We start from the raw sequence: 20,872 nt of genomic DNA on the forward strand, positions 1-20,872 counted from the left end.
CCAGACCCTGAAAATGAATGGACCTAAGTGTGTCCATTTCTTTGTCAGGGCCAAAAAAGTGGCCTTTCACAACAACTCCACTCTAGAATCTGCCGGCAGTTGCTTAGCCAGCCTAAGGGAAGGCCTGCATGTCCCTGGTTAGCTTTTGGTTTAAGCCACCTTTTTCCATCAGTAAACAGGAAGGGCATTGTAAACAGTTCTTGAGCATGAGATTTATTTTCTCATAAGACGGTTCTGGCCGTCCAACTGGGAAGGTCTGTGCTGAGATGTTGCTTGATAGTTGCTGGGAAAAAGTTGTTTTAGCAGATGCTGTTTTTTAAAGTATGTTTGTTTCTCCATCTGCTGTTAGCCCTTCCGAATATTATAAAAAAAAGAGAGTCTGAATCTGTAAATAAACATCAAAACACTTGGATTTAAAAGAAATATTGTGTAGTAGAAAGTGGAGAAGACGGATGTTATCATGGGTTGAATGTCTTAAATAACTTTTTTTATGTTAACTGGAAGATGTAAAATAGGAAGTCCTATTTATTTTTATTTATTGCTTCTTTCCCCTTTGTCTTTTTTTCCTCTTTCCTTTTCTTCTCTCTCTTTCCTTTCTTCTTGCTGGTTCTTTCTTTTTCTTTTTTTAAAAACCCCTCTTCATTTTTTCTCTCTGTCTTCCTTGGCATCCTCTGTTTGGGGCCTTTATTAGGGTCCAACGATTGTACCCTCACAGTGGTGGTAGATGGTTGACGGAGGGACCCTGGTTGGGAAGCAGGGATATGTTGGCCTCCCAGATGAATTTTCATGAGAACTCTTATAAAAGCCGCAAACTGATTTGCAAAACTGAATTTTAAGATTGGCTATCCCTAGATCGTATGGGAGTTATTGGTTAGTTTCTGTTCTTGTTTTGATTATGTACTGTGTTGTTTTTTTAACTTGTCTTTTTATATTGCAAACTGTCCCCAGATTTACGAATGAAGGGCAGTACAGTGGTACCTCAGGTTACATACGCTTCAGGTTACATATGCTTCAGGTTACAGACTCCGCTAACCCAGAAATAGTACCTTGGACTTTGCTTCAGGATGAGAACAGAAATCGTGCAGCAGTGGCGCAGCGGCAGCAGGAGGCCCCATTAGCTAAAGTGGTGCTTCAGGTTAAGAACAGTTTCAGGTTAAGAACGGACCTCCGGAACGAATTAAGTACGTAACCAGAGGCACCACTGTATACAAATTTAGTAAGTAATAAATAATTATTATACAAGGTAAAACCTTGTGCTAAGTCAAACCATTGTTCCAGCTGTATTGTCTGCACTGATTGGCAGTGAGTCTCCAGGTCTCTGTCTTTCCCTGTCTAACGTGGAAATGCTGGGGCTGAATCCTGGGACCTCCTGCATGCAAAAAAATATATTGAAAAAATCACTCTACCCCTGAGCTATAATCCTTCCTGAATTAATGCTGGCCAGGTGCTGCCCACCTGAGAGGCCCTGGCTAGCCTTAGCAAAGCCCTGCTGCACCTCCGCCTGACAAAGAGACCCGCCCCAGATCCCAAAGCGAACATCCTCTATGAGTTCCAGAGACCATCTCCTTGCAAGCCAGAAGCTTTGCTGAAGCCTCCTGGCTAACAGCTGACATGCAGGAGAGCCACCCTGCCCCTCCTGCTTGTCTGTACAAGGACCCCTGGATGGTTAAGTCCAGTCAAAGGTGCCTATGGGGTTGAGGTGCTCATCTCGCTTTCAGGCCGAGGGAGCCGGTGTTTGTCCATAGACAGCTTTCCGGGTCATGTGGCCAGCATGACTGAACCGCTTCTGGTGTAACGGGACACCGTGACGGAAGCCAGAGCACACGGAAATGCCGTTTACCTTCCCACCACAGTGGTTCCTATTTATCTACTTGCACTGGTATGCTTTTGAACTGCTAGGTGGGCAGGAGCTGGGACAGAGCAACGGGAGCTCACCCCGTCACGGGGATTCAAACCACCGACCTTCCGATCAGCAAGCCCCAAGAGGCTCAGTGGTTTAGACCACGGCACCACCCGCGTCCTCCTGCTTATGCATCCCAGCCCAAGAGGCAGGGTGGCTTCCTTGACCCGCAGAGCTGAGGTGCAGGGAATAAGTCTTCCAGCACCTGTGCTCAGCTGAGCAAGTGCCCACCCCATGATAACACCCCTCCTTCTAGAAATAGCGGAAGAACGTTGCCTCAGGAGAGTGAGGAAAATTCTCAGGGATGATTCACACCCTGGCCGGCACTTTCTTGATCTTCTGCCATCGGGCAGAAGATATAGAAGCATGATTAGTTGCACCAACAGGGTAATGAACAGCTTCTATCCATGGGCTGTTAGGCTGCCGAATGAAAAGATAACAACAGGTCAACTGACTTTCGGGTTTGCTGGGTGTGCGTCAGTAAACGAGGGGAATTAAGACTAAGAGAGCTGAGTGGGGGGTCTGGTGTAATCTCACTGTATACAAGTTGTACAAGTGACAATAAAGTATTTCAATTTCAAAGAAAGGCACCGGTAATGGCTAGGTCTGACAACAGCCATAAGCCATTACAGTTAAACGAAACCACCATATTTTGAGACGAGCATCTCTGGGCCAGACAGTGGGAACAAATGGCAGAAGACGTTTGCCTTCTTTCCCTCTTCAAGATTTCAGTAGTGTCTGTCTGCTCACATGCTGTTAGAACCAGAACCTTAAATCAGATGAACCTTTGGTCTTAGTCAAGCAAAGCAGCTCTTAGGATGAATTGTCCAAGGGATATATACACACTATGACATTTCATTAAACACACTCGAAGAGGATGAATAAAGAAGGCAAGCAGACTCCACTCCTCTGGCTGTTCGTTTTCAAAACAGGATACTGTTTCAAGTAACATGCTGAAACAATTAAGGAAATCAAAAGAAGGGAAGAAAACCTTTAAGAAATATTACATTTCTGAAAGCTGCTCTTCGCATGGATCGCAGTATGGAAAAATATTACAGGGCATTATCTAAAGTTTTCTTCCCTATTGGAAGGGGGAAGCCGTATTTCAAGCTGTTTGTTTCAAAGATATGACAGAAAATGAAGAAAAGTAGAATTTTAGAAATATTTTTTACATCTCTGATGTGTTATTTCTGGCAGGAAGCGTTTTTGCAGTTGTCACACCAAAGACTTAAGTAATATTTCAAAAAGTGCATATTTTGCTTTTCGATTATCTTCCTATTTTTCATATGGTGCACTGCACTTCTGTAAGTTCCATTGATTATATCCTGGGTTTTGTTTCTGAATTCACATTCTAAATGTAATCCCTCCTTAACTGACTCTTCAGAATTGGCTAGCTGTTCTGAGATGTACCTTCAGAGTGATTAGGAAGATGAAGGTACTTCTAAATATTTTTTTGTTTGTATCAGCAACCAAGTCTGTTTTGTAATTGTCCCAAAACTAAGCAGTCTTTGTTCAGAGCCCATTTCTACTGGTCTCGACAATTAAATAAAAAGGTTAGACTTCACTCTCAGTTCTCAAAACAATCAAAATCAGGACCCCAGCAATGGAGAGCTTCAGGGCTACTTTTCTCCATGGAACTCTGCACATGCTCTGAAGCCCAGATTCTATGATAGTAGGTAAAAGGTAACCACATAAGTTAGATCGCATTTTGATTTGATGTGCAAGTTTCTTTACCTGTGGCTCCTTTCTCATTCTCTTCCCCACCCTAACCCTCTCCCTTTTCCCAAAATAAAATTCTTTGTTTGTTGACATTTGGCTTTAAAGGGCAGTTTTCTGGAATTTCTCACTTAATCTTCCTGACATTCTAGACCACGCAGTTGTTAAGCCACTCCTTTTGTGTTCTAAGGTTATATAGTTCACAAGGCAAGAGTTGGGCTTTGAGCGGGGGTGTAAATCTAAAACTTCTTACTTTTTCAAAGTCTCTATAGCTAGGCTTAAGAAGAGGGGTGCTTGTCCATTGGGGTGATAAACTGTCCAGATAGTTGGGCTGCCTAAGGCTTCATCAGGAGGTTCACCAGACTGGTGGCAACATCTCATAATTGTCTGTGGATGAACCTTCACAAAGAAGGGATCAGTCACAGTCTTCATGTGATCCTCTCAAGGATAAAAGCAGAGTTCTATTGGATAAGACAAATGGTCTAGTTGGCTAAGCAGATGCTTATGGGAAACACACAAGCAACAGCCCACTCCCAGTTTGCACCATCAGCCGATAGTGTTATACTGCCTATGTTGTTGTTTAGTCGTGTCCGACTCTTCGTGACCCCATGGACCAGAGCACGCCAGGCACTCCTGTCTTCCACTGCCTCCCGTAGTTTGGTCAAACTCATGTTGGTAGCTTCGAGAACACTGTCCAACCATCTCGTCCTCTGTCGTCCCCTTCTCCTTGTGCCCTCCATCTTTCCCAACATCAGGGTTTTTTCCAGGGAGTCTTCTCTTCTCGTGAGGTGGCCAAAGTATTGGAGCCTCAGCTTCAGGATCTCTCCTTCCAGTGAGCACTCAGGGCTGATTTCCTTCAGAATGGATACGTTTGATCTTCTTGCAGTCCATGGGGCTCTGAAGAGTCTCCTCCAGCACCAGAATTCCAAAGCATCAATTCTTCGGCGATCAGCCTTCTTTATGGTCCAGCTCTCACTTCCATACATCACTACTGGCAAAACCATAGCTTTAATTATACGGACCTTTGTTGGCAAGGTGATGTCTTTGCTTTTTAAGATGCTGTCTAGGTTTGTCATTGCTTTTCTCCCAAGAAGCAGGCGTCTTTTAATTTCGTGACTGCTGTCACCATCTGCAGTGATCATGGAGCCCAAGAAAGTAAAATCTCTCACTGCCTCCATTTCTTCCCCTTCTATTTGCCAGGAGGTGTTGAGACCAGTGGCCATGATCTTAGCTTTTTTTTTATGTTGAGCTGCCTATAAATTCCCTATATCTATCATGACTGCATGAAATAGACAAATTCATGAAGATCAAGTCTAATCCTCTTTGAAAGTCATCTAAACTAGGGGCTGTAATGTTTCTGGGCCCATTTGAGATAGATAGATAGATGGTAAGAATGAAGAAATGGACAACTTTATAATCAGCAGATGAACCCCACAGTTTGTACAAACATCTGGCCATCTGTCATGGATACTTCTGTTGCAGTTCCTGCATTTCAGGGGGCAAGACTAGATGACCTCTGGGTTCTCTTCCAACTCTACCATTCTGTAATTCTATGGTTCAAGCATTGTTTTTGCTTTAGCAACACCAAGGTCAGTGTGTTCACATGGGCCGAGTTTCCAGTAGGAGGCATCAGAAAGCATTCCATTACTCTTTTGTTAAACTAATCATAATATTTTATTGTTTATACCCCACCCATCTGGCTGAGTTTCCCCAGCCACAACTTGCTATGTCACCTGGAACCAGAGCTGTGATAACATTAACTATGGTTAGTTTACACCAGGTTAGACTTTTAAAAAAATGAGTTAATGTTTACCACGGTCTGTCCATCAAAACACAGCTGAGCTAAGACTGAAGTTCTCCCAGCCATGCAACAGGGAAGGGGCTCACTGTGGCTTTTTCCTGCACATGCATGTTGTGCTAAGCCATGGTTTAGTGCAGGGATCAGCAGACTTTTTCAGCAGGGGGCCAGTCCACTGTCCCTCAGACCTTGTGGAGGGCCGAACTATGGTTTTTTTTTGGGGGGGGGGAATGAACAAATTCCTATGACCTACAAATAACCCAGAGATGCATTTTAAATAAAAGCACACGTTCTGCTCATGTAAAAAAAACCAGGCAGGCCCCACAAATAACCCAGAGATGCATTTTAAATAAAAGGACACATTCTACTCATGTAAAAACATGCTGATTCCCGGACCGTCTGCAGGCCGGATTTAGAAGGTCATTGAGGCAGATCCGGCCCCTGGGCCTTAGTTTACCTACCCATGGTTTAGTGTGACATTTGAGCACAGTAATCCTGTCCAGTGCTACATATTCCTTTTTAAGAGGGAAAAAGTAGACTGGTTTGTGCTGAGCAGAGTCCCACTTTATAGAGCCCCTTTGCCTGTGGTAGGTCCATTATATTGTAGTTATTCCAGCTTGACACTCATACTGTCTTTAACAGCCTTTAGTGTTTGGCAGACAATCTAACCTTGCTTTTAGGGGGTTGCTACGGGACCCTCAATTTATGACCCTCCCACCAGTCATAAACTGGAAGCCTGTGGTGGTCACACATTAGAGGAAATGTTTGGTCCGTGGCCAAGTGGCTTCTGGGAGAATCTTCTCAGTAAGAACTGGGCCAAGCACTTAGCATAGAAGTAAGAGCGAAGCCTATAAATTCCACAAGTCTCTTAGAGGGGTGGGTATTGAAGATTGAATCAGAGACTTCATGCGGGGGGGGGGGGGACAGAGTCTGACTTTGCGGCCAAAGCTTAACAGCTGGTTAAAGATTTGAACAAAAGTGATGGTGAGGTCAGTGCTCCGCATTGATTAAGTAGGCTGGAAAGAATTTATTGCTTCCAAGATACAGTACAGGAGACTATCTGGAAAGCCAGATCTGTGCAAACAAAAGAAAGCGCTCCAGATTTTGTGACATTCCACCAGGAAGGGGGAACTTCTTCCTGAAATGAGTGATGGTTGCCTTCTGATGCTACCTAGAAGTATAGAATGGACACCTAAACCAGCTTCACCAATTTGGTTCCTAATAGATGTTTCTGACTACAACTCCCAGTTGTAGTGAGAAACAACTGAAGGGCGCTGGGATCTCAAAGGCTGAATTAGGAAACACTAGGGCCAAGTGGGACATGGGTGGCGCTGTGGGTTAAACCACAGAGCCTAGGACTTGCTGATCAGAAGGTTGGTGGTTCGAATCCCCGCGACGGGGTGAGCTCCCGTTTCTCTGTCCCAGCTCCTGCCAACCTAGCAGTTCAAAAGCACGTCAAAAAGTGCAAGTAGATAAATAGTTACCGCTCCGGCGGGAAGGTAAACGGCGTTTCCATGTGCTTCTCTGGTTCGCCAGAAGTGGCTTAGTCATGCTGGCCACATGACCCGGAAGCTGTACGCCGGCTCCCTCGGCCAATAAAGCGAGATGAGCGCCGCAACCCCAGAGTTGGTCATGACTGGACCTAATGGTCAGGGGACTCTTTACCTTTACTTTAGAAGGGGGCCAAAGTCCTCCTCCTCCTCTGATGCTGTTAGCTGCTTATATTGTTAGCTGTGAAAACAAGTGCGAGAGGGGAAATAATTCAATTTGAGGAACAAATAGAATAGGTGATGAAATGTTTTGCGTTGCTTTCCAACCATATATGGCAGGTGGGGTGGAGTTGCTTTCGCAGGTTGTTCCTGGCAAATAGGAGGTTACGGGATTATCGGGGGAAAGGTAGCACTGATCTTCATGGATGTTGCCTATAAGCTACATATTGTCGGGTGGGGAAGGGTGGGGAAGCTTTTTCAACCTGACGGCTGCCTTCTGGCAAAGCGGAGGAAGCATGTTCCAGTGGTGAGTAGCAGCCAAAGGCAGAAATAAAATGAAATAAATGGGTGGAACAAGGGATGTGGCTTTTATTTTTGCACAATAGGGTGCATTTGTCCAATGAAGGCTTGCACACCCACCAGGCCCATGCAGAGCACGCCCGAGGTGGGAGTCTTGTTAGAGTAAAGTTATAAAATCAAACAGACAAAAAAACAGCTGGCATTCCCCCCCGCCCCCCCTTCTGAGGCCTGGGGCAAGTGTACCTGACTGCGTCCCCCCTCCACTCGGCTTGGGCCTGACACCCACACCTCTCCATAGAACTGTAGAGTTGGAAGGGACCCTGAGAGGGACGTGGGTGGTGTTGTGGGTTAAACCACAGAGCCTAGGGCTTGCCGATCAGAAGGTCGGCGGTTCGAATCCCCACGACGGAGTGAGCTCCCGTTGCTCGGTCCCTGCTCCTGCCAACCTAGCAGTTCGAAAGCACGTCAAAGTACAAGTAGATAAATAGGTGCTGCTCCGGCGGGAAGGTAAAAGGTGTTTCCGTGCGCTGCTCTGGTTCACCAGAAGCGGCTTAGTCGTGCTGGCCACATGACCCGGAAGCTGTACGCCGGCTCCCTCGGCCAATAAAGCGAGATGAGCACCACAACCCCAGAGTCAGTCATGACTGGACCTAATGGTCAGGGGTCCCTTTACCTTTAAGGGACCCTCAAAGCCATCTTTTCCTACCCCCTTCAATGTAGGAATACGCAGCTGCCCCATACGGGGGGATCGAACCTGCAACCTTGGCATTATCAGCACCATGCTCTAACCCGCTGAGCTCCCATCTTTCCCCGAAAGTAAGATATCCCCCCAAAATAAGACCTACAGTGGTACCTCAGGTTAAGTACTTAATTCGTTCCGGAGGTCCGTACTTAACCTGAAACTGTTCTTAACCTGAAGCACCACTTTAGCTAATGGGGCCTCCTGCTGCCGCTGTGCTGCCGGACCCCAATTTCTGTTCTTATCCTGGAGCAAAGTTCTTAACCTGAAGCACTATTTCAGGGTTAACGGAATGTGTAACCTGAAGCGTATGTAAACTGAAGCATATGTAACCCGAGGTACCACTGTACTTCCAGTTTTGCCTCTCGCTGTAATATAAGGCATCCCCCAAAAATAAGACCTCCCTGATAACAAGGCCTCCCCCGAACATAAGGCCTCCCCGAAATATAAGGCCCCCGAAGCTACCATAAGGCGTCTGACTCCTCTGTACCGTAGCGGTGGGCGCCGCCGTGCAGCTCACTGATTGGTCGCAGCGCAGCCGGAGCTGTTCAAGCAGTGCAAGGTCTCTTTAAATCAGAGAGCCCTGCTGCTCGCTCTGCCCTGACGGAGTCTGGCTGACTCACAATTAGACAATAAACGTGTACCGTATTCTTCTTCATGGAGAAAGAAGACATCCCCTGAAAATAAGACCTAGCGCATCTTTGGGAGCAAAAATTACTATAAGACACTGTCTTATTTTCAGGGAAACAGGGTATCATGGCAAGCAAAAGGTGTTATCAGAGTTCAGTACAGTGGCACCTCAGGTTAAGTACTTAATTCGTTCCGGAGGTCCATACTTAACCTGAAGCTGTTCTTAACTTGAAGCACCACTTTAGCTAATGAGGCCTCCTGCTGCCACCGTGCCGCCGGAGCCCAATTTCTGTTCTTATCCTGAAGCAAAGTTCTTAACCCAAGGTACTATTTCTGGGTTAGCGGAGTCTGTAACCTGAAGCGTATGTAACCTGAAGTGTATGTAACCTGAGGTACCACTGTAATACATTCCAAGTCACGAATGTATTAGCAGTTGAGGAGCCGGTGGATCAGGGCCAGTGAAAAGTGTGGCCTGAGGAGGAGCCATTCCTTAGAGGGAGTTGGGGGGACGACAAAGAGAGAAGCTCCCAGACTTGAGGCTTCCCACCCTTGTTCCATAAGATTCGTCAACCTACTCAAAAATGTCGCTGGCTTTTTTACAAGGTAAATCCCTTGATATGCTTTTGATTCCCCCCCTCGTATCTCTTTCATTGGTGGTTCTGCATGAACTTTCACATGTGCTGGGGGTGAGGTTGACCTGAAAATCATTGGCAATTCTACGGTACTTGCTGACCTATCGGTTTGGAAGCCTGGCTTAAAATAATAATAATAATAAATTATAGCGTTCCTGGAATATTTGTCCAAGTCATTTATTTTTTAAAAGCCAGAAGGGTCTGGCTCGCTAGCATTTTATGGAGAGATTCCCAGCAGTTCCATCATGTCCGAAATAAAAATGAAGATGTAAATTCAGTTGAAATGGCTGAGCGATGGCTCAGGCACCGGCTGCAATTGTTCGCGTTCTTCCCCATCTCGGGTCGTTTGAAAGAGGAATGTTGGCATGTGGTAAATAAGAGAAAATTAAAAAGCAGATTTGTAGCATTGCTTTCCAGTAAATGCAGCTCTCAGACCACAGGGTACCCTAGTAACAGGAAGTCATGGTTGTTAAACTTCTCTCTTTCAGAATAACTGCTTTCAAAACAGTTTTTTAAAAAATAAAATAAAAGATGGGATGAACTGTTGCACATATCTTAACAGGCTACCTTTTGTTTGCCTCTGTGAGGGAGGCAGGAATTTTAATTGTCTGTTAGCCATGCTTGCTAGTTCTGCATGTGGGCAGAATTTGGGCAGGAGCCAGTGTGAGATGTTGCAGAATTTCAAATGGCTCATTTATCACAGTCACAACAAATGGAATGCTTAACTGTTTGTTACAGGAGCTCATTTTGGATCGTGATTCTCAACTGTAAGTTTCACGTAAATATTGAGTGAAAGGAGCATTCAGTGAGAATTGCTTCCCTCGGGATTTCTGTTGTAATGTAGACCTAGAGAGAGAGAGAGAATTCAGCCCTATCTCTTATCACGTGCATGCAAAAATGACTGGGATTTTGAGGCTGTAATCCTATGTCCACTTAGGGAACAGTCCTCTAGCAAGATCCACGGGGTTGAGTGGGTTAGAACCCAGTGGATCTCCACCTGATTTCTGAGGTTCCTCGGTTGGCTTACGTCAGCCTTTCTCAACCTGTGGGTCCCAAGATGTTGTTGGACTACAACTCCCGTCATCCCTAGCTAGCAAGGCCAGAGCTCAGGGATGATGGGAGTTGTAGTCCAACAATATCTGGGGACCCACAGATTGAGAACTGCTTGCTTACTTCCATCTGAAGCTTTTATCTATCACATGTGTTTACTTTTTCGGGCACATTGTGGTCTAGGCTACCGTATTTTTCGCTCTATAGGACGCACCGGACCACAAGACGCACCTAGTTTTTAGAGGGGGAAATCAAGAAAAAAAATATGTCCGCTTCTCCCAGAGCTTCTCGGGGCTGCGAGGGAAGCCTGGGTTCCCCCCCCCCCCAGCCCCAAAGAGCAAAGAAGCCAAGATAGCCAGCAGGATCCATCCCGCTGGCTGTCTTGGCTTCTGCCATAGCCGCGCAGCCTCTCCAGCCGGGAGCTAAACTTCTCCAGCGCGGCTAAAGAAGCCAAGGCAGTGAGCGCGATCCAACCGGCTCGCTGCCTTGGCTTCCTCTTTAGCCTTGCGAATCCTCCCCTGGCTGGACTACAGATGGTAATCTCTTTATTTCATTCAGATTTTGCTTTCCTCTGAAATAATACAACCGCCTTCTCCCACTTTAGCATCATCATCATCATCATCATAACAACAACAACAACAACAACAACAACAACAACAACAATTTATTATTATTTATACCCCACCCATCTGGCTGAGTTTCCCCAGCCACTCTCAAGTGTTAAAAACAATACAGCATTAAATATTAAGAACTTCCCTAAACAGGGCTGCCTTCACATGTTTTTTAAAGATAAGATAGCTGCAGTCAAATGCTCTTCCACTGAGTTATACCCCCCTTGGAGGGGGCATCTTTGTATATTTGTATATTTTTTTTTCCTATTTTGTACTTAATAAAATTTAATAAAAATAAATAAAAAATAAAGATAAGGTAGCTGCTTATTTCCTTCACATCTGAAGGGAGGACATTCCACAGGGCACCACTACTTAGAAGGCCCTCTGTCTGGTTCCCTGTAACCTCACTTCTTGCAATGAGGGAACTGCCAGAAGGCTATCGGAGCTGGACAGCAGTGACTGGGCAGAATGAAGGGGGTGGAGACGCTCCTTCAGGTATCCTGGGCTGAGGCCATTTAGGGCTTTAAAGGTCAGCACCAACACTTTAAATTGTGCTCGGAAACGTACTGGGAGCCAATGCAGATCTCTCAGGACCGGTGTTATGTGGTCCTGGCGGCCACTCCGAGTCACCAGTCTAGCTGCCGCATTCTGGATTAATTGCAGAATTATTATGCATCAACATTTCTGTGGTTTTCGTTGTTTTTTTTTTATCTTGTTCAAACTGCTGTTGCCGTGTAGCTAGTTCTGTATTCCTCCGTATGTTTCACCTTGCGTAGTAGGAAGAAATGCGAAATTATAGGCTTTGCCTGAGAAAAACCCAAGGGGAGGGTCTGGATGAGAGAATGTCCTGAAGGGGGACAAGATTAAAAACTCAAAACTCCCAGAGGCAGCCGACTTGTTCCTCCTTGCAAAGGGGTGTGAGTTGCATGTAGAAGGAAAGAAGTGATTGTCCCATGCCTCCGACCCATTCACCCGGGGAGTTCCTTGCACATTGTCACTTCCTGTCCTCCAGAAAAACGCAACATCGCTTAGTCCCATAATGGATCAGTGCACCTGTGGGTGGTAGTTGTTGGTAATCGCAATCAGGGCATCTGGTTGGCCACCGTGAGACTAAAGTACAGTGGTACCTCGGGTTACATAGGCTTCAGGTTACAGACGCTTCAGGTTACAGACTCCACTAACCCATAAATAGTACCTCGGGTTAAGAACTTTGCTTCAGGATGAGAACGGAAATTGTGCTCCAGCGGCGCGGCGGCAGCAGGATGCCCCATTAGCTAAAGTGGTGCTTCAGGTTAAGAACAGTTTCAGGTTAAGAACGGACCTCTGGAATGAATTAAGTACTTAACCTGAGGTACCACTGTACTAGAGTAGGCGGGCTTTTTGCCTGATCCCTTTTTACATAGGTAGGACATTCACCACAAAGCTCCCCTGGGCATGTTGGCAGGACTTGATGCAGGAATGGGACAGGTCAGCAGCCAACATTGCTCTAGGCCAACCCCACATGTCTGGCTCAGGACTGTGATGCTGGCTGAGTTAGAAGCTTCGAGGGCTGAGGGCTGCACTTTGTGGGCAGGGGAGACCCTCCTTCTCCTCAAAGCTAGGAGGATGGCCTAGGACCCACGTACCTACGGGACCGCCTCTCCTGGTATGCCCCGTGGAGGACCTTAAGGTCCACAAATGACAACACTTTGGAGGTCCCAGGTCGCAAGGTGGTTAGATTGGTCTCACCTAGGGCCAGGACCTTTTCAGTACTGGCCCCAACTTGGTGGAACGCTCTGTCACAAGAGACTATGGCCTTGCAGGACTTGACATCTTTCTGCAGGGCCTGCAAGACAGAGCTGTTCCGCCTGGCCTTTGGTTTGAAGTCAGTCTGACCCTTACATTTCCCTCCCCTTATGGTTTTGATCTATGGGCTACTTTTCAAATGAGGCTGCATTTTAAATTGTGTTTTAACCTGTATTTTAAATTGGTTTGGGTTTTTTTCTTATTATGTTTTTACTGTAATTTTACTGGTGTTAGCTGCCCTGAGCCCAGCTCTGGCTGGGGAGGGCAGGGTATAAATAAAATTTATTAATTTATTATTTTATAAATAATAATAATATTATTTATTAAATCTGCATTGGCATCTGCTGAAACGCCTTCCTCCTTTTAAGAAGCAAAGGGCTTCCGATATATATCTTAACCTGATGTATATCCATGTTGCATTAAAAATGTACCATGAGGATATTTGATTTTTTTAATCATATGGAGGGCAAAGATGCAATAGGCTGTGGTTATGCGTGAATTTATTTCCTTGCTTTCTAAAAACCACCCTGCAGTGTTGGGAAGCGGGCTCCCATCTTACAAAAATAATGATAATTAGAGTTTTGTTCCAACCTTGAACATTTCCAGACACGTGTGTTGTGTGTGGCACTGCTATGTCAATATATATGGACAGATAGAGCGTGAGAATTTATGGTAGCAGAAAGCAGCTCTCCCATCAAATGAGATTTTGCAGTGCAGGGTTGGGAGTTAAGTCATAAGGAAGGTTTATTAGCAATGTTTGCTAGAGGGCCTTCACTTCTGGAGGGCAGTTTGCAGCTTCCTGGGCAGCTGTCATACTTGTCAAGATGCCTGTTGTCTTTCTCCTTAGGCACAATCCCCACTGGTCTCTGTCACCTGTGCAAGTCGCAGCATGGACTAAATGGGACTGTGCAGCGATGAATCTGTAGACCTTGGGGACGGAAAGGGCCTATGAGTGGGAAAGAAGTTAATGATGCATAGTGTGAAAAATGTGATTAGGAACGATGAAGAAATATCGAATATGGGCATGTACACAGCGGATCTCCCTTGGCAATGAGGAACCTCTGTATTTAAGAAGAGGATTCCCACTACAACAGTATTACAGTCATACCTCGGGTTACAGACACTTTGGGTTGCGCGATTTCAGGTTCCGCACCGCGCTGAACCCGGAAGTACCAGAAAGGGTTACTTCCGGGTTTCAGCGCCTGCGCATGTGCAGAAGCACTAAATCGCGCTTTGCGCATGTGCAGAAGCACCGAATCGCGACCCGCATGTGCGCAGGAGTGGCGCTGCAGGTTGCGAACGCTGCGGGTTGCGAATGTGCTTCCCGCACGGATCACGTTCTCAACCCGAGCGTCCACTGTACTTCCTTATTTATTTATTTATTACATTTTTACGATTCCTAGTAATGGGGGTCAGTGATTAACAAACGTTGATTGTCTATTGGTGTTTCTTGACTTTGTTTCATTTCCCTTCCCAAGAATTGGGGTTGGGGTTGATGAGAACTTCATAAGCTCCATGAAGGGATCTGTGAAGTCAGATGTTTGGGGATCCCTGATCTAATGGTTGAGAAGTCTTTTCTTCAACACGTTCGGTTCTAGTTTCCTGTTCTTTACTTTGGAATGTCTTGTTTTCCAGGAAGGAAAGAAGAAGTTTGATAAAGAAAGTGAAAAGTATTATTCAACCTTAGAGAAGCACTTAAATTTATCTGCCAAGAAGAAGGAATCACACCTGCAAGACGTAAGCTCTTTACCATTGGGGCTTTTATTTTATTATTATTTTATTTGCATTAATAAGGAGGGGGGAAGTATCAACGAGGGTAAGTGACAATCACCTTCTGAATTTATGTAGAACAGTCATCCATGCTTCTGTTCAGAGATTTGATGTACATATAAACGACTTGCATATGGATTTTAAATATATGTTCAAATATAATGATAAATATGTCACTATACTTCATTTGTTGATTCGTTGCCTTTTTAGATACACACCATAAATAAGATTTAACTTAGTAGTGTCCTCTGATCAATAATGGAATCCAATACAGTAGACCAGGCATAGGCAAACTCAGCCCTCCAGATGTTTTGGGACTACAACTCCCATCACCCCTAGCTAACAGGACCAGTGGTCAGGGATGATGGGAATTGTAGTCTCAAAACATCTGGAAGGCTGTTTCCCTATGCCTGCAATAGACTTATCTATTTCCAGGATTCACAGCAAAAGAATGTGATTATGCAGTTTGTGTTGTTTGCCGTTAACCTGCCTGTCTAAACACAATAATGAATTATCATCTGAGGATTATGGAATGTTGTTCATGCCGGCACCCTTGCCTTTTTATTTTGCATATTTTTAGGCTACCCGTAGCACAGTTGCACAATACTATTACGCAGCACAGCACAGCACAATCAGTCTATAAAGTCAACAGTAAGAAATTAAACAACAGTCAGACCCAAAAACATTAACAGCAGCTTTCCAGAAGGTTTGCAATGCTGAGGTCTGGTAAGACGTTCCATAGATGTTGGGTCTGGTTGACAGGTGTGATGGTCTACAAAACACCAACTCAACTGTTTCTACCTTCCCAGTGTGGGATTTTGTGTGTGTCATGTTTTGTATAACATTATTGGCTGATTGTGTAGAATAATACTCCCTTCTGCTCCATACTCTTCACATTTGGCTGCTCTACAAAACCATTTTCACCATCCATAATATTCCCCTTAGCACATCAAGAACATTTCCTGTCCCACCAAAAAAATAAAAATATTTGTATAAATCCCCATTCATTAAAATCAAACTCTCACCTTGTACCTAAAAGTTCCCATCATTCCTTTAAAATCTTCATGCCTTAGAACTGCAGACATCCCTTTCTCTCTATCCTAAGCCTGGCTGTGTCACCTAAGAGTCTGTTACAGATTTTTGCTGCTACTGGACTCACAGTGGACCTTGAACTGGTTGACCCCAGAAAAGTCAGGCGAATGGCACCCTCCAGCTCTGGTCAAATAGAAGGAAGATCATTCTGTCCACTAAGGAAGTTTCTTTATAATTAACAGAGGCAGGTAGCGTGACGCTTCACAAAGGGCTTTAGAAAGCGTCTTGCTGGGATGTTTAGCATCCAGGAGACTTAATTCTTGCTGCTGTTGACTGCCGTAAACTCAACCTCGAATAGTTGCCAGAACTGATAGCTGACCCATCCCAAATTTCCTCAAACAGCCAAGTTCCCTCAGTTGTTCATTTCCGCTATCCCTCGATCTCCAACCCTGCTAACACTGAACAAATACAGTTTCATCCATCTAGCCTAGTACAGTGGTACCTTAGTTTGTGAACTTAATCTGTTCCGGAAGTCCGTTCTTAAACCAAAGTGTTCTTAAACCAAGGCGTGCTTTCCCATAGCAGTGGGGGACTCAATTTACAAATGGAACACACTCAACAGGAAGCGGAACATGTTCTGCTTCCAAGACAAAGTTCCCAAACCAAAACACCTACTTCTGGGTTTGCAGCGTTCTTAATCCAAGTTATTCATAAACTAAGCAAGAAGATCAAACCTATCCATTCTTAAGGAAATCAGGCCTGAGTCACTGGAAGGACAGATCCTGAAGCTGAGGCTCCAATACTTAGGGCACCTCATGAGAAGAGAAGACTCCCTGGAAAAGACCCTGATGTTGGGAAAGATGGAGGGCACAAGGAGAAGGGGACGACGGAGGACGAGATGGTTGGACAGTGTTCTCAAAGCTATTAACATGAGTTTGACCAAACTGCGGGAGGCAGTGGAAGACAGGAGTGCCTAGCGTGCTCTGGTCCATGGGGTTATGAAGAGTCAGACACAACTAAACCACAACAAAGCTGCTCTTAAACCAAGGTACCACTGTGCTGTCGACTCTGGCTTGCAGCAGTTATCCAGGGCATCAAGCAGAGAGCTCTCGCCCATCACCTGCTTACCTGATCCTTTCAACTAGAGGAAGGATTAAGAGCGTAAGAAGAGCCTGCTGAATCAAGGCGATGACCAATTAGTCCGTACTGTTTTCACAGTGGCCAACCAAATGTCTCAATGGGAAGCTGCAATCCCACAGGATTCATTGAACTTGAGGCTGTCCACATGGGTCCGAAGAGTTGGGAGGAGGAGGGCTGGATTCTGCTCATGCCGAGAACCCCATAAATTCACTGCTGTTCTGTTTATTTGTTACTGCTACCTCCATGTTATAAGCAAGAGGTTGTAATGTACTTGTAAAAGGCTGTTTTATGGACTTGGAATTAGGTCTTCATTATTACTCACTAAACAGATGTCTGCGTGGTGAAATCAACTGCAAGCAGGGGGGGAAAAGAAGTTGTTTTGTTACCTGCGCCTACCGGATTTACACATACAGAATTCTCACTGGGGCGTAATTCTGTCTCTGTTAATGGCAGGGAAAATAGAAGCACTTGCCATTAAAGAGCAAGTTGGAATGTGTTTCATAACATACTTCACAGCCAATCATGGTCTGGCTAAGTAGAGTTAAGTGCTTATTTTACTCTCGAGTTTGAATAAAACCTTTCTCCCTGCAGGGGGTTTCTATGGATTATTTATAAAATTGCAGTATCTGAACAACAATTACATTGAAATAGAGCGCAAGAACTCCGAATATAGTGTTGGTAGAGAATTGTCTTTTCATTTGAGCCTAGTTATATAAATGCATGTGTTTGGATACTTTCTTAACCAGAATGACTAGCTGTCTTTTTCCATAATAGATGCAGGTTTCTGGATAGCATTGTTTCACATGTGAAAAATAAATACAAACTGTGTAAATTACCGCTGTGTTTGGGGTAATTGTTTTTTAAAGTTTTGTGGATTTTTAGCTGCATTTTATTAGTACCGTTATTGTGTACCTGGCTTTTATATAGTTAAATGGTAAATAAACGAACGCTTTATTCTATTTCTCTTTTATTTTAGGCAGACACACAGATTGACCGAGAACACCAAAACTTTTACGAAGCATCGTTAGAATATGTCTTTAAAATCCAAGAAGTGCAAGAGAGAAAAAAGTTTGAATTTGTTGAGCCCGTAAGTTTTTGTGGTTACCAAAGTAGAAATATAAACAAAGAATGAAGCAATTGCACAACCCAAACTTACAGTATGTGATATATCATAATATATATGCATATACATTTAAACATTTTTTTAATAGTTGTGTTACACTTCCTTTCTTGTAAGTTAGTGTGGTTTAAAATTCCTATCCTCAAAACTATTTTTGTATCTATCTGTCTGCCGATGAGCTTCTCTGTACGTGAAAATCCTTCACGTTGCAAAAAATTCTGTGGTTGGTTCATTCTTCATTTATGTAGAGGGCCCAACATGTCTAGAAAGCCTTCCCAATTCTGCACTGAGGCTAGGTGTTGCAGAGAAAGAATTGTTATGGCACAGAAGGGATCATTTCAGGCATAATGTTAAGCCATTGGCTGTGCTGAGATAAAGGTAAAGGTACCCCTGACTGTTAGGTCCAGTCGCGGACGACTCTGGGGTTGCTCGCTCATCTCGCTCTATAGGCCAAGGGAGCCAGCGTTTGTCCGCAGACAGCTTCCAGATCATGTGGCCAGCATGACTAAGCTGCTTCTGGCGAACTAGAGCAGCGCACGGAAACACCGTTTACCTTCCCACCAGAGTGATACCCATTTATCTACTTGCACTTGACGTGCTTTCAAACTGCTAGGTGGGCAGGAGCTGGGACTGAACAACGGGAGCTCACCCCGTTGTGGGGATTTGAACCGCTGACCTTCTGATCGGCAAGCCCTAGGCGCTGTGGTTTAGACCACAGTGCCACCCGTGTTGGCTGTGTTGAGATAGCACATTGCAAATCCTGCAAACCATAGTTCGAAGGACTGAAAATCAGCTTTCTTCTTATGTCTCACCACCACTCTACCCTCTGTCAGTATTGTTATCCTGATGTAGTTGGCAGACTATGGCTTAGATCTGCTTATCTGCTTTTCTTTTTCCATCTGGTGAACATTCTCACTTCTGAGTCACATGGGTCTCTGGAGGCAGACCAGCAGGCCTCATTATGGTTTGTCAACTCAGATATCACACCAAGACTGCACAAACTACAGTTGCAAGCCTACTTTAAATGTACATCATTGCTTCCAGAACTGACTTGCTGGCTGATCGCAAATGGTGGGTTTTTTCAAATTCATACATCATGGCAAACCATGGGTCAGCTGCTTTCATTGTAGTTTAATGCGACGCCTGAACTAAGTCAGCTTATTTACCTCAGTAAGGAACTCAAAATTTGCTCCTGAGGAACCCTCAGGTTCCCAGGAACAGAGTTCTGGAAAACCACTGACTTAAACCTGTGGTTTATGCATTTAAAGTGGAATATATGGGTTAATTAAAGAAGGGAATTTATCAGAAGCCGTCAGAGGCCTGTTCTGAACAATAATCTCCTTTCCTCGAATGGTCACGTAAAAGTTTCCTCATCCAGCGAGGAATGAAATTGCAGACAACTTGCCATCTATCTGCATGACATTTTAATGACTTGCGCTTTAGCAGTGTTGTCTGTGCAACACATGACATAACGTAAAAATTTCATAATGTAAAAATTGGCTCAGAATGCCTAACCAAGGCATTAGTCTTCAAACTTCAATAAATCTGTTTGACCTTTTATTAAAGAAGTAAAAGAAAGGGAGAGTATGGAAGTTATTAAAAAATATGGAACTGCTAAGGAAGGGCTAAGCAACATATGACTTGGATTGCCTCATCACGGCTGAAATCCTAGGCATACTTACCTGGGAGTAAGTCCAGTTGAATTCAGTGGGGCTTCCTTCACTCTCTAAGGCTGCAGTCCTGTGCACATTTACTTTGGAATGGACACTATTGAATTAAATGCAGGCAAATTTGCGTAACAATACATTGATCAGAGCAAATAAACAAGTATTTTTTTTTAACACTTAAATACACAGATGCATGAATACTGGCACGTAATCTGCATAAGTACAAAGTAAGAGTTTCATTGATTGTAACAGACATCTCTGTTAATACCGTATTTTTCGCACCATAGGACGCACTTTTTCTCCTCCAAGAATGAAGGGGAAATGTGCGTGCGTCCTATGGTGCGAATGCAGGCTTTCGCTGAAGCCTGGAGAGCGAGAGGCATCGGTGCGCACCGACCCCTCTCGCTCTCCAGGCTTCAGGAAGCTATCCGCAAGCCTTGCAAGCCCGGCGGAAGTTCCCGCGGGCTCACAAGGCTTGCGGGCAGCAGCCTGCAGCCCCGGCGAGTGTCCGCAAGCCTTGCGCGCCCGGCGGGAGGTCCCGATGGGCGCGCGAGGCTTGGGGCGGCAGCCTGTCACCCGAAGCACGGGGAGCCCTCCGGAGGGCTCTCCGTGCTTCGGGCGAGTGTCTGCAAGCCTTGCGCGCCCGGCGGGAGGTCCCGACGGGCGTGCGAGGCTTGGGGCGGCAGCCTGTCGCCCGAAGCACGGGGAGCCCTCCGGAGGGCTCTCCGTGCTTCGGGCGAGTGTCTGCAAGCCTTGGGGCGGCAGCCGCGGCTGGGAGGGGGAATAAATTTTTTTTATTCATTCCCCCCCCCCCCCAAAAAAAACCGAGGTGCGTCCTATGGGCCGGTGCGCCCTATAAAACGAAAAATACGGTACTTTGCTGGCTTCGTTTATAAAGCTGACAAATCTGTGTTGGCTAATACACGGCCTTCCATCCGTCATTGGATTCCAGCTCCCATCAGCCACATCAATCATGGCCAATAGTCAGGGATGATGGGAGTTGTAGTTCAGCGGCACTTTGAGGCACCCTGATCTAGCCCAGTTCTGCCCACGTGAGTAGTGACTCACACAGAGTTCTTCTCCAAACCAGCTACCTGAGATCGTTTTAGGGAGATGCAGAGAATGGAATCTGAGACCTTCTGCATGCAGAGAGTCCTACAAAAGGGTCATTGCCTCTGCTGCTCAACAAATAGATGGAGAAGCATTTTGGCCACACATGAAGAAGAGCAGCGTTGTTACACGCCCCACATCACTGGATTTTGCAGTGTCTGTG

General features: G+C 45.2%; 1 protein-coding gene across 1 annotated transcript in view; it reads left to right on the forward strand.

Annotated features, from left to right (window-relative positions):
• ARHGAP42 (Rho GTPase activating protein 42) overlaps positions 1 to 20,872 on the forward strand; it is a 169,491-nt gene that overhangs the window by 92,133 nt on the left and 56,486 nt on the right. Inside the window, exons 5-6 of the mRNA XM_053385674.1 lie at positions 14,506 to 14,607; positions 17,789 to 17,899. Coding sequence (XP_053241649.1) covers positions 14,506 to 14,607; positions 17,789 to 17,899 — 213 coding nt within the window. The remainder of the gene's footprint in view (positions 1 to 14,505; positions 14,608 to 17,788; positions 17,900 to 20,872) is intronic.

Source organism: Podarcis raffonei, chromosome 4 (assembly GCF_027172205.1).
Source record: "Podarcis raffonei isolate rPodRaf1 chromosome 4, rPodRaf1.pri, whole genome shotgun sequence".
In the NCBI taxonomy this organism is placed as follows: Eukaryota; Metazoa; Chordata; class Lepidosauria; order Squamata; family Lacertidae; genus Podarcis; species Podarcis raffonei.